Below are 12,953 nucleotides of genomic sequence, written 5' to 3'. Positions count from 1 at the left end.
AAGCCATCTTGGCAACAAACCCAGTCCTGGCCGCGCCAAACATTGGCGAACCAATGCTATTATACATTGCAGCAACCCATCAGGTCGTAAGCGCAGTGCTCGTCGTCGAAGGAGAAACAGATGGACACAAATTCCCCCTTCAAAAGCCGGTCTATTATGTGTCCACTGTCCTTACTCCGTGCATGTCACGGTACCCACATTATCAAAAGATTGCGTACGCGGTATTTATGGCATCCGGGAAGCTGTGACACTACTTTCAAGAGTGTTCAATAACAGTAGCCTCGGAAGTGCCACTTAACAATATTATAAACAACCGCGACGCGACGGGCCGGATTGCAAAATGGGCCATTGAGCTCCCCCCGTTCGACATAACTTACAAGCCACGGCGAGCTATAAAGTCGCAAGTTTTGGCCGACTTCATCGCAGAATGGACGGAGGCCGAACTCCCTAAAGACTACGGCACATATTCAAACTGGGTCATGCACTTCGACGGCTCCAAAATGTTGGCCGGTCTAGGGGCTGGCGTCGTTTTGACGTCCCCCACAGGAGACACAGTTCAATATGTACTCCAGATAATGTACACAGACTCCAACAACACAGCCGAATATGAGGCCCTTTTACATGGTCTCCGGGTGGCAGTATCCATGGGCATTCAACAGCTAGAGGTGCGCGGGGACTCGAACCTCGCAATATCCCAAATAAATGGAGACTTTGATGCCAAGGATCCAAAAATGGCAGCTTATCGCAACGCCGTCCTAAAAATGTCAGCTCGGTTCGAAGGCCTCGAATTTCACCATATAGCCCGGGAAAATAATCAGGCGGCAGATGTCCTGGCACGCATGGCGCAAAACGCGATGTAGTCCCCCCCAACATCTTCTTGGAAAGGCTGTTCAAGCCGTCCGTAGTATGGGAAGGGGAACCTGGCAATAACAGCCCGGACCCAACCGCACTGCCCGACACCGAACACTCTGACATAATTGAAGGCTCTGCCAATGAAATAACACCTTCAGCCCATGTAATAATGGCCGTCATCGCCCCGTGGACAGAACCATTCCTCGCCTACCTTACCAGGCAGGAACTCCCTGAGGACCAAAATGAGGCACGCTGCATAGTGTAGCGATCTAAAGCCTATAAAGTCCATGAGGGAGAGCTTTATAAGAAAAGCACTACCGGAGTCCTTCAAAGGTGCATCTCCGAAGAGGAAGGGCGGAACCTCCTAGCTGAAATTCATGCCGGACTCGATGGACATCACACTGCAGCTCGGTCCCTTGTAAGCAAGGCCTTCCGTACAGGCTTTTATTGGCCGACGGCCCAGGCAGACGCCCAGGACTTAGTCCAACGGTGCGTCGGTTGCCAGCTTTTTGCAAACCAAAGCCATATGCCACCCACTGCCCTCCAAACTATCCCCATCACCTAGCCCTTCGCGGTCTGGGGGCTTGACATGGTTGGACTCCTTAAAGGCGGAACCCATAAGAAAAAATACTTACTGGTCATGGTGGATAAGTTCACCAAATGGATAGAAGCCAAGCCTGTTAAGACGGCCGAATCCGGACCGGTGATAGACTTTATATCCGGGGTTGTACACCGTTACGGCGTTCCCAACAACATCATCACTGATAACGGCACGAACTTTACGGCCGATGAGGTAAAACTCTGGTGCAAAAACATGGGCATCAAGCTCGATTATGCTTCCGTCTATCACCCACAAACCAATGGCCAGGTCGAACGTGCAAATGGTCTTATCATGAGCGGCATCAAACCCAGATTAGTGCGGTCCCTCAAGGAATCTAATACGCACTAGGTAGAGGAGCTCGACTCCGTACTCTGGGGGCTGCGGACCATGCCGAATCGCACCACCGGATACACACCATTCTTCATGGTGTACGGCGCAGAGGCAGTTTTGCCCTGCGACATAATTCATGACTCACCTCGAGTGTGCATGTACGAAGAAAGAGAAGCCGAGCTCGATCGGCAGGACAGTTTGGACGCCTTGGAGGAAGAGCGAGACGTGGCAAAAGCCCGTTCCACATTCTATCAACAGCAGGCTCGAAGATACCAAAGCAGAGAAGTACGGGCCAAAAATTACAATGTTGGCGAATTAGTTCTACGCCTGCCGGACAAGAAAAAGGACAAACTCAAGCCCAAGTGGGAAGGTCCCTTCATAATTGACCAAGTCCTGACTGGTGGAGCGTACCGCCTGCGAGATGCATCGGATAACCGACTCGAGCCGAACCCATGGAACGCAACCCGTCTCCGAAGATTCTATGCCTAGCGCCGGACTCTGTGTTCGTCTCCTTCCTCTGTCCATTTTTACATACTTTCTGTCTTACATTTCTCTCCTTCTCCTCTCTCTCTTATAGCCTTTAAAGGCTCATAAAATGACGCTCTATCCGCGCTCATTAAACCTGGGGGCTTCTTTAAACAGAAGCTTATTTATACGGGCTTCATGCCCAACACATGTGTCACACTTCCGCATGTACCTTTTATTCGCCATGATATGCATCGATATGACTTAAGTTTTGGCCAAGCTGGGTTGCCTGGCTCCTGTGCTTACCCCTACATTCCCGATTGTTCGGCTAGGTGGTAAAGGGAGCACCTCTGTGATTGTTACTGCCGGGTCAGCCGGATGTGTACCTCAGATTGGGTGAAGCCGAAAGCTAATGTTCTTAAGGGAATATTCGGTCGGTGAACTAAAGATGATCTTTTTTTTATCTATACGCCCCAGATGTTTTTCCTGCGCCTCTTTTCGCAGAATGGACATGCACTTTAGGGCATGCCTCCCAGGGAAAGGAACCCCTAATGGAACTATTCTCCCTGGAAGATGCTTCTTACTAACCATGTAATATAACATAACTAGTTGGGCACTTGTCTGTTCAAGCACTAATGACCCCTACGCCTGGTCTCCATGCATACCCCGGTTCTTATATAACCGCGAGGGTATTCGGACACACTCCGGACTGTCAGGTCCCGAGGTTGAAGCGAAAAGGTCGGCCATGACAAACGATCTACAATCCGGCTAGAAGGCATTACACATGTCAATTAAAATTACATAGTCAATCTGACTGATAGTATTCCTCTTCAATACCATCTAACAGGCTGTCTAGTTTATAGTCCTGTTGGGAATACTTTGCGGACAACTCTACTTGGCCATATACTAAGCTCACAGGGATCTCCTTCCCATCGGGCCCTACGGGTCCGACCTCGGCCATGTGGTTTGGGTCAGCCTTCGTGTACCGCGTCTTCACCATGGCCTAGGCCTCCCTGGCACCTTGACGGCAGGCCGACATCTTCCACAATCGGAAGCGCCACCACGCTCCCTTCAGCTTCTCTACAAGCTCTCCAAGGCCTTCGGGCATGGAGACAGATGGCCACAAAGCCTGGGCAACGCCTTGCATCACCTGCCGAACTCGCTCATGCAGTTGTGAGAGCTCGGGAAGAAGATCACCCGTAGAACCGGGCATTTCCTCTGAAGGACGACCTGTTAGCATACCTACAAACATTACTCTGTTAGTCGACTTCCTCGCCGAACTCTTTTTTCAAAGTTCGTTTAAGCACTTACTATATATGCTGCGTCGAAGCCGCTGATTCTCCTTCACGAAGTCCAACAGCTGGGCACGAACGTCCTTCATTTCAATGCCCAGCTTGGTGTTGGCATCTTGGAGATCATTCTTCTCCCGCCTCACCTTTGTCAGCACGCTCTCACCAACCTTTAGCTGGCGTCGGAGTTGTTGCACTTCCGGATTTAATCCGGCGCCATCTGCAATTTCATTTGTCAGATTTGCACCCACGCTGCACTTTGCAAAATACTTATCTTTCAAAGCGTATATTACTAGAGGGGGTCTCCCTGGGCTCCCCTGCCGCGGCTAGTGCGGCCTCAAGTTGGGCTTTGCACTCTTCCAGCTCCTGGGATAGCAGGGTATTCTTTTCTGTAAGAACCTGCATAACAGATGATCCTTAAATCAGTTATTCTAACTGTTTCAAGTCTCGGGGGCTACTGGTACATATATATAATTACCAAAATTTTCTTACCCGTATGTCTTTCACATACTGCTCCGTGGCTCTGGCTAGACCATTTTGAGCGGCATGGAGGTACGCGTCTCCCGAATTGAAGGCATCCAATGCCTCTTGGGAGAAACAAGCATCGCGAAGAACTGTCGGCGACGCCTGTGGTTCATGGCACTCTCCACCTCGGTATTGGTGGCAGGCAGCCTGTCCGCATCCTCCGTCGGAGGAGCGTCCGGTGCGCGCCTCGTGTTCGCCTCCGCTTCCGGACCAGGCTTTGGAGCCTGGCTGGTGGAGGCGTGATTGGCAGCCTCTCCGGATATAGTCCGGCGAGGTCTCTTTGTCCTGAAGAGAGCATGAGCGTTAATATGCCTCGAAGGAATAACACCTGGGAATAAGGTGGCGCGCTATACCTTTGCGCCGATGCCTCAGTCCGGACCGCACTTCTTTTCAGCTCGCGGGGCCTTGCCGCCCCTCGTTGGCTAGTCGCCGCAGGCTCGGCCTCCCGTCTCAAGGACCTCCCCTGCAAAACACGGTTGTCATACGGCAGTCGAAAATACGCGAGGACAGATCCCTTTTCAAAGTGTTGGGACTCCGGTCTCAGTTACCTGTGAGGCTGGGAGTAGCCCTGGATAATCGGCCGTAATGGCCACCAAGGCGTTGTCCTTGCTCAATTGATGAAACACTCCATCAATCAGCTCCACAGATAAGTCCGGATCCTCTTGAGAGGCCGGGTCGAGGGACCGTCCCGGATCCTCGGGTTGTGGAGGAGGGCTGTTTATTTCTTTAACAGCCTGGCGCAGTTCCTGCGTTGAAGTCGTTAGACTGAAAATTTAACAATGGGAATATAAAACGGATGGGCAAGTAAAAGTGTCCACTTACCCAACTTGGGGGATTGTACATAGAAAATCCACCCCATGTGTTGACGCGGAGAAATTCCTCCTCTTCTCCCTTGTATAAAGCGGACAAGGTCTTTATTAGAGCGACAGCTGAATCCGGCCCCTTACGACCGTAGCGGGTGGTGTCGTCCTCCCCGTTGAAGTCCCACATGGGGAGGCCTCTATACTGAAGCGGATGCACCCCTCGCATGATGCATGTGGCCATGACCCCGATCATGGTCAGTCCGGAATGAGCTAACAACCTTATCCGGCCCATTAGGTAAATAACGTCCCTGTCACTTTCCCTCTGAGGGCTCCATGGACGCCAGCTTAGGCGCTTCTTTAGGGGAGCACTGTCGAACTCAGGGAGGCCGATCCGGACAGGATCCGGCAGCGGGACGTCCTCTATATAAAACCATTCCGAAGGCCAGTCCTCGGACGCCTTCTTTGGGGTTCCGGATAGATATCCGGTCCCGGCGATGCACCACACTTCGGCTCCGCCCACCTGATATATTGACCCCTCCTTAGAGCGGGGCACAAGGCAGAATAGCCTTTTTCACAGCGCGAAATGAGCCTCGTAGCCCAAGAACAGCTCGCAAAGGGCTACGAAGCCCGCGATATGCAATATGGAGACATGCGTGAGGTTGTGCAGCTGGAGGCCATAGAACTCCAGAAGCCCCCGGAGAAACGGATGAATTGGAAATCCGAGCCCTCTTATTAAGTAAGGGACAAGGCATACCCGCTCTCCTTTGGAGGGATTGGGGGCGCTCTCCGCTTGCTCTCCGCCATTATAGGTGGCAAGTCCGGCTCGAACCGGGACCATATAGGCCGGGGGGAGAAATCCCTTGGTCTGGAGCGTCACTAGCTCGCTGTGCGGGACGTAGCACCTCTTCCAATCTCTAGGCTGAGGGCTGGAAGGGCGAGAGGAGGAGCTGCGGTGGCCGGCCATGATGGAATGGACCTCTGTCGGATACGCTCGGATGAATACTCGCGGAAGGGAGAAGGTGTGGTTTGGATCTAAATCCTCATCCCCTTAAATAGGTGGCTCATTCACGCGGCTAGGGGTGTAAATATAAAAAACACCCTAACTTTTCGTATTCGTTTGATACGTGGAAAACGGCCATTATTGGGCGTAGAAGCCAAGGAGCACTACATTTACAAGAAACCGGACACTGTTCAATAGGTACACGGAATTTGGAGAAGAACCCGCCTTGCAATGCCGAAGACAATTTGCGCGCCGGACTCATCGTCAATGAAGCCTGGTTCAGGGGTTACTGAGGGAGTCCTGGATTAGGGGGTGTCCGGATAGCCGGACTATACCTTCGGCCGGACTCCTGGACTATGAACATACAAGATTGAAGACTTTGTCCTGTGTCCGGAAGGGACTTTCCTTGGCGTGGAAGGCAAGCTTGGCGATACGGATATGTAGATCTCCTACCATTGTAACCGACTCTGTGTAACCCTAGACCTCTCCGGTGTCTATATAAACCGGAGGGTTTTAGTCCATAGGACGAACAACAATCATACCATAGGCTAGCTTCTAGGGTTTAGCCTTTCTAATCTCGTGGTAGATCTACTCTTGTACTACCCATATCATCAATATTAATCAAGCAGGACGTAGGGTTTTACCTCCATCAAGAGGGCCCGAACCTGGGTAAAACATCGTGTCCCCTGCCTCCTGTTACCATCCGGCCTAGACGCACAGTTCGGGATCCCCTACCCGAGATCCGCCGGTTTTGACACCGCCACTCCTCATGTGCACCGACTGTGGGGAGGGCCGTCTTGCCGGCTGTGAGAACGGTCATCCAGCCGGCTATGTCAAGCCAACATGTGTGCCTAACTGGACGAAAATAGAAATTCTTGCCATGTCAGAGGTTTGAAAGATGCCGCCATGGCGACCATTTTACTTTACAATGACAATGTTTTTGGAATCCAATTCAAATTGTTATTTGAATTGAAAATTTGCTTTTTATTTGGATCCCAAAAGATAAACCAAACATTTGAGATCAGCTTGACTCAAGATTGGCTTTCTAAATATAAATTTATTTAAATTTAAACTCAAACTATAGTTGAACATATAGTTAATGCCACAAATCCAAATCAATTTAATTCTTTTATAAATTTACTCCTATGATGTTCGTAAAGTTCGAACCATGTTCGAGGGCCACTGTGGCGCTGGGTGGGTAATTTAGTATTTCCACTCGTATGTCGGTTTTGGATGGGTGCATTGGTCTTTCCACTCGCATGTCGGTTTGGGAGAGAGGGCAACCCGAAAGGCACCCCTCTTCTTCTATTTCTTAAATCATTCCATTCTGGTGGCAGTTGTTGTTTTCTGGTCCGGTGCCGACCACATTTTATGTGATCTCGTTGGCCGGCTGGGGTGTTATTGTGTAGTCAGCTGTCGGGGTTACAAATACGGGGTGGTCCTAAGTGCACAAGTGACCCACTAGAGGCCCAAGACTCGTATAAAATGCAGTCCGGAAGATAATGGGCCAAGGGGGGTGGCATAAGGCCGCGCTAAGTCCCAACAGCCGAACGGTAGGCCACTTGACTAACGATCGCCAAGGCACTCGGTCAGAGACTAAGGGAGCAGTCGGCTATGCCTCTAGTCGGCTGCTACCTAGGATACCTCTCGGCCACGATGTCATAATGGGGGTAGTTACCTAACAATGGTATAATCTTGTTAAATACGACAATTACCACTAGTAAATGCTAGGAACCAGTTGGCCACACCTGAGGCCATGAATAGTATTAATACCAGCCCTTTATGTACCCCTACCTGACGCACTCTATATAAGCCGGGAGGGAAGCCTCGGGCAGAAGGTTGAACATACTGACATTGTACCTACGCTAAGAACAAAGAGCACCATAGGAGTAAGGTGTTACGTCCAGTGCAGAGGGCTTACTCCCAACCCCACCATTCACTAGATACGATTGCCTCTACATCCATACCCCCTAGTATTGTCAGTATTATATTCATGGCAGTTGGCGCCCACATGGGGCAAGCGTCTAACGACAGTATGGTGCATTTGGCTTCATCTTCATCGGTTCCGGCTGGCAACATCCACTTCGGGATCCTCGAGTTCCCCATCGATGATTCAGCGTGCCATTCTGATGCCCTATTGAATTGTGCTAACCTGCCGGCTCGCGGGAGCATCCACTACCAAGCCACGTACTTGGGAGATTTGGGTATGCAGCTCCCATCGTCATACTAGTCGACATAGCTAGCACCTCGCCCCCAGTTCTGCCATCCCGTGAGTCGGCTCGTGGGAATGATGGACTCTGAGTATATCTATCCTCTTGGAGTCCGTCTCCGAGGGAGAAGAGAGCTGCAGATGACAGACATCCGTGGCGAAAGTCTTTATGGGTGGAACTCCACTACCCGAGCCGAGTCGCGGGAAGAATGCGGCAAAACCAAGCATGGCATTCGCAGGAGATGCATCTGCTGAGGACCCGACTATTCAGGGACAACACGGGGCAGCCGAGCGAGTCCTTCACACTCCCACAGCGGGTGATTCACTGGATGATAGGGCCCTTGAGGCCGCTCGCCAGGAGTCTGTGGTAGAAAGCGTCTGACTGGCTCAGCGGGAGCACAACCTGATCGTCCGCGAGCAGAAACTGCTGGACACTAGTGTTGGAAATATGCCCTAGAGGCAATAAAAATGGTTATTATCATATTTTCCATTCATGATAAATGTTTATTATTCATGCTAGAATTGTATTGATCAGAAACTTAAATACATGTGTGAATACATAAACTACACTGTGTCCCTAGTAAGCCTCTACTAGACTAGCATGTTGATCAAAGATGGTTATGGTTTCCTAACCATAGACATGAGTTGTCTTTTGATAACATGATCACATCATTAGGAGAATGATGTGATGGACAAGACCCAACCATAAGCTTAGCAACGGATCGTATCACTTAGTTTATTTGCTATAGCTTTCTTCATGTCAAGTATCAGTTCCTTAGATCATGAAATCATGCCACTCCCGGATACCGGAGGAATGCCTTGTGTGCTATCAAACATCACTTCATAACTTGGTGATCATAAAGGTGCTCTATAGGTATCTCTGAAGGTGTCTGTTGGGTTGCATGGATCGAGACTGGGATTGGTCACTTCATGTGGCAGAGAGATATCTCTGGGCCCTCTCGGTAATAAAACATCATAAGAAGCTTCATGTGACTAATGAGTTTAGTCACGAAATCTTGTATTACAAAACGAGTAAAGAGACTTTCCGGTAACGAGATTGAACTAGGTATGGATATATCGATGATTGAATCTCGGGCGAGGAACATATCGATGGATAAAGGGAATTGCATACGTGATTAACTAAATCCTTGACATCATGGTTCAACCGATAAAGATTTTCGTGGAATATGTAGGAAGAAATATGGGCATCCAGATCCTGCTACTGGTTATTGATGGGAGAACTGTCTCGGTCATGTCTACATGATTCTCGAACCCGTAGGGTCCGCACGCTTAACATTGGGTGATGCTAGAGTAGTTTTGGGATATGCGCATTGGTAACCGAATGCTGTTAGGAGTCCCGGATGAGATCCCAGACATCACGAGGAGCTCTGGAGGTAAAGATTCATATATAGGAAGTCCTGTTTTGGTCGCATGGAAAGTTTCGGGCATTATTGGTATTGTACCGGCAGTGCTGAAAGGGTTCCGGGGTCCACTAGGGGGGTCCACCTGCCCCGGGGCCACATGGGCTGTAGGGGGTGCGCCCTGGCCTACATGGTCCATGGGCACCAGCCCCAAGAGGCCCATGCACCTAGAACATGGAGACGTGGTAGAGTCCTAAGGGGGAAGGCACCCCCTAGGTGCCTTGGGGAGGGAGGACTCCTCCCTAGGCCAGCGCCCCTCCTTTGGAGGAGGGGCCAAGGCTGCACCCCAGCCCTCCCCCTTGCCTCCTATAAATAGCGGGGGAGAGGGAGGGGCTGGACACACCAAATCCAACGCCCCGGCGGCAGCCCTACCTCTCCCAAAACTCCGTTTTCTCCTTAGATTGGTTCCGACAGCGTTTGGTGAAGCCCTACCAGGATTGCACCACCACCATCTCCACCATGCCACCGTGCTGGTTGAGATCCCATTTACTTCTCCTCTCTTGCTTGCTAGATCAAGAAGGAGGAGACATCATCGAGCCGCACGTGTGCTGAATGCGGAGGTGCCATCCGTTCGACGCTAGATCGGATTGGATGGTGATTGGATCACGAAGAGTATGACTACATCAACCGCGTTATATACGCTTTCTCTTTAGGTCTACAAGGGTATGTAGACAAACTCCCCTCTTGTTGCTATGCGTCTCCTAGATTAGATCTTGGGTGTCTCATAGGATTTTCTTAATTTTCATGCTTTGTTCCCCATCAGTGGCATGATGAGCTAGGTCTATGCATAGATGTATATGCATGAGTAGAACACAAAGTTGTTGTGGGCATTGATGTCCTCATTGCTTACTTCCCTTTACTTTTGGATTCGACGGTATTGTGGGATGAAGCGGCTCGGACTAACCTTACATGTCCACGCACATGAGACCGGTTCCACTGTTTGACAAGCAACTTGTATTGCATAAAAGTGGCTTTGCGGGTGTCTGTCTCTCCCACTTTAGTTGAATTTGATTTGACGAGGGTGGTCCTTGTGGAAGATTAAAAGAAATTTGTATATCACCATTGTGGTTTTGCATAGATAAGAACGGTTCTTATAGTTTGCTCTAGCAGCCATGTAAAATTGCAATAACAAAGTAGAGGACATCTAACTTGTTTTTGCAGGGCATGTTGTGATGTGGTATGGCCAAAACGTGATGTGATATATGTTGATGTATGAGATGATCATGTTTTGTAATAGGTTCACGACTTGCATGTCGGTGAGTACGACAACAGGCAGGAGCCATAGGGTTGTCTATAATTTATTGTATGACTTGCGTGCCAACAAATAACACCATGTAATTGCTTTAGTTTATCGCTATGCATTAGCAATAGTTGTAGAAGCAATAGTTGGCGAGACAACCATGTGACGACGCGATGATGGAGATCATGGTGTCATGCCGGTGACGATCGAGATCATGCCGATGTTTTGGAGATGGAGATCAAAAGTACAAGATGATAATGGCCATATCATGTCACATATTTTGATTGCATGTGATGTTTACCTTTTATGCATCTTATTTTGCTTAGAATGATAGTAGCATTATAAGATGATCCATTCACTTAATTTCAAGATAAATGTGTTCTCCTTAAGTATGCACCATTGTGATAGTTCGTCATTTTGAAGCACCTCATGATGATCGGGTGTGGTAGACTCTATGTTCGCATACCATGGGTGTAAGCCAGTTTTACACATGCGGAATACTTGGGTTGAACTTGACAAGCCTAGCATGTATATACATGGCCTCGAAACACGGAGGACCGAAAGGTCGAACACGAGTAATATAGTAGATATGATCAACATGGAGATGTTCACTGTTGATGACCACACCATCTCACGTGATGATCGGACATGGGCTGGTTGATATGGACCGGGTGAACACTTAGACAACTTAAGGATGTTGATTTAAGTGGGATTTCTTTAGTAATTTGATTAACATAACCAATTATCATGAACATAGTCTAATTGTCTTTGCAAATTAATGTTGTAGATAAATGGATCACGTTGTAGCTCCCCTGAATTTTAGTGCATTCCTAGAGAAAGCTAAATTGAAAGATGATGGAAGCAACTATGCGGTCTGGGTCCGTAATTTGAGGATTATCCTCATTGTTGCACAGAAGGCTTATGTCCTTGATGTACCGCTCAGTGTGCCACCCCCTCCAGCGCTGTCTGTGGATGTTGTGAACATCTGGCAGACACGTTCTGATGACTACTCGATAGTTCAGTGCGCCATGGTTTACGGTTTAGAACCGGGGCTCCAAAGATGTTTTGAGCACCACAGAGCATATGAGATGTTCCAGGAGCTGAAATTGGTATTTCAGGCTCACGCCCGGGTTGAGAGGTATGACGCCTCCGATAAGTTCTTTAGCTGCAAGATGGAAGAGTACAACCCTGTTAGTGAGCACGTACTCAAAATGTCTGGGTACTTCAACCGCTTGAATCAGTTGGGAGTTAATATTCTGGATGAAGTAGCGATTGACAAGGTTCTTCATTCACTGCCACCAACCTACAAGAGCTTCATGATGAACTACAATATGCAAGGGATGGATAAAACAATCCCTGAGCTCTTCGCAATGCTTAAGGCCGCGGAGGTAGAGATGAAGAAAGAGCATCAAGTGTTGATGGCCAACAAGGCCACCAGTTTCAAGAAGAAAGGCAAGGGAAAGAAAGGGAACTTCAAGAAGAATGGCAAACCAGTTGCCGCTCCCGTGAAGAAACCCAAGGCTAGAACCAAACCTGAGACTGAGTGTTTCTATTGCAAGGGGAATTGCCACTGGAAGCGGAACTGCCCCAAGTACTTGGCAGATAAGAAGGCTGGCAACGTCAACAAAGGTATATATGATATACATGTTATTGATGTGTACCTTACTAGTGCTCGTAGTAGTGCTTGGGTATTTGATACCGGTTCGGTTGCTAATACTTGTAACTCAAAACAGGAGCCACAGAATAAACGGAGACTAGCTAAGGACAAGGTGACGATGCGCGTCGGAAATGGTTCCAAGGTTGATGTGATCGCCGTCGGCACGCTCCCTCTACATTTACCTCCGAGATTAATTTTAAACCTAAATAATTGTTATTTAGTGCCTGCGTGAAGCATAAATATTATATCTGGATCTTGTTTATTATGAGACGGTTATTCATTTAAGTCAGAGAATAATAGTTGTTCTATTTATATGGATAATATCTTTTATGGTCATGCACCCCTTGTGAATGGTTTATTCTTGTTGAATCTCGATTGTAGTGATACACATATTCATAATATTGATGCCAAAAGATGCAAAGTTAATGATGATAATTCCACATACTTGTGGCACTGCCGCTTAGGTCATAGTGGTGTAAAGCGCATGAAGAAACTCCATGCTGATGGACTTTTGGAATCACTTGATTATGAATCATTTGATACATGTGAACCATGCCTTAT

At 48.7% G+C, this 12,953-nt stretch overlaps 1 protein-coding gene across 1 annotated transcript; it reads left to right on the top strand.

Moving 5' to 3' along the window:
* Positions 1 to 11,526: 11,526 nt before the first annotated feature.
* On the top strand, positions 11,527 to 12,624 carry LOC147979394 (uncharacterized). The gene has a single exon (XM_087515185.1). The coding sequence runs from the start codon at positions 11,527 to 11,529 to the stop codon at positions 12,622 to 12,624; it is 1,098 nt and encodes a 365-aa protein (XP_087371311.1).
* The last annotated feature ends 329 nt before the right edge of the window (positions 12,625 to 12,953 follow it).

Source organism: Triticum urartu, chromosome 3A, assembly GCF_056163025.1.
Source record: "Triticum urartu cultivar PI428250 chromosome 3A, HENAU_Tu73, whole genome shotgun sequence".
Classification (NCBI taxonomy): domain Eukaryota; kingdom Viridiplantae; phylum Streptophyta; class Magnoliopsida; order Poales; family Poaceae; genus Triticum; species Triticum urartu.
Note: the sequence above shows the minus strand (reverse complement) of the source record. Positions and strands in the feature narration are given on the sequence as shown.

Excerpts from the sequence above, each read along its gene's own strand:
- LOC147979394 (XM_087515185.1), top strand. The coding sequence starts at position 11,527 with ATGGATCACGTTGTAGCTCCCCTGAATTTTAGTGCATTCCTAGAGAAA.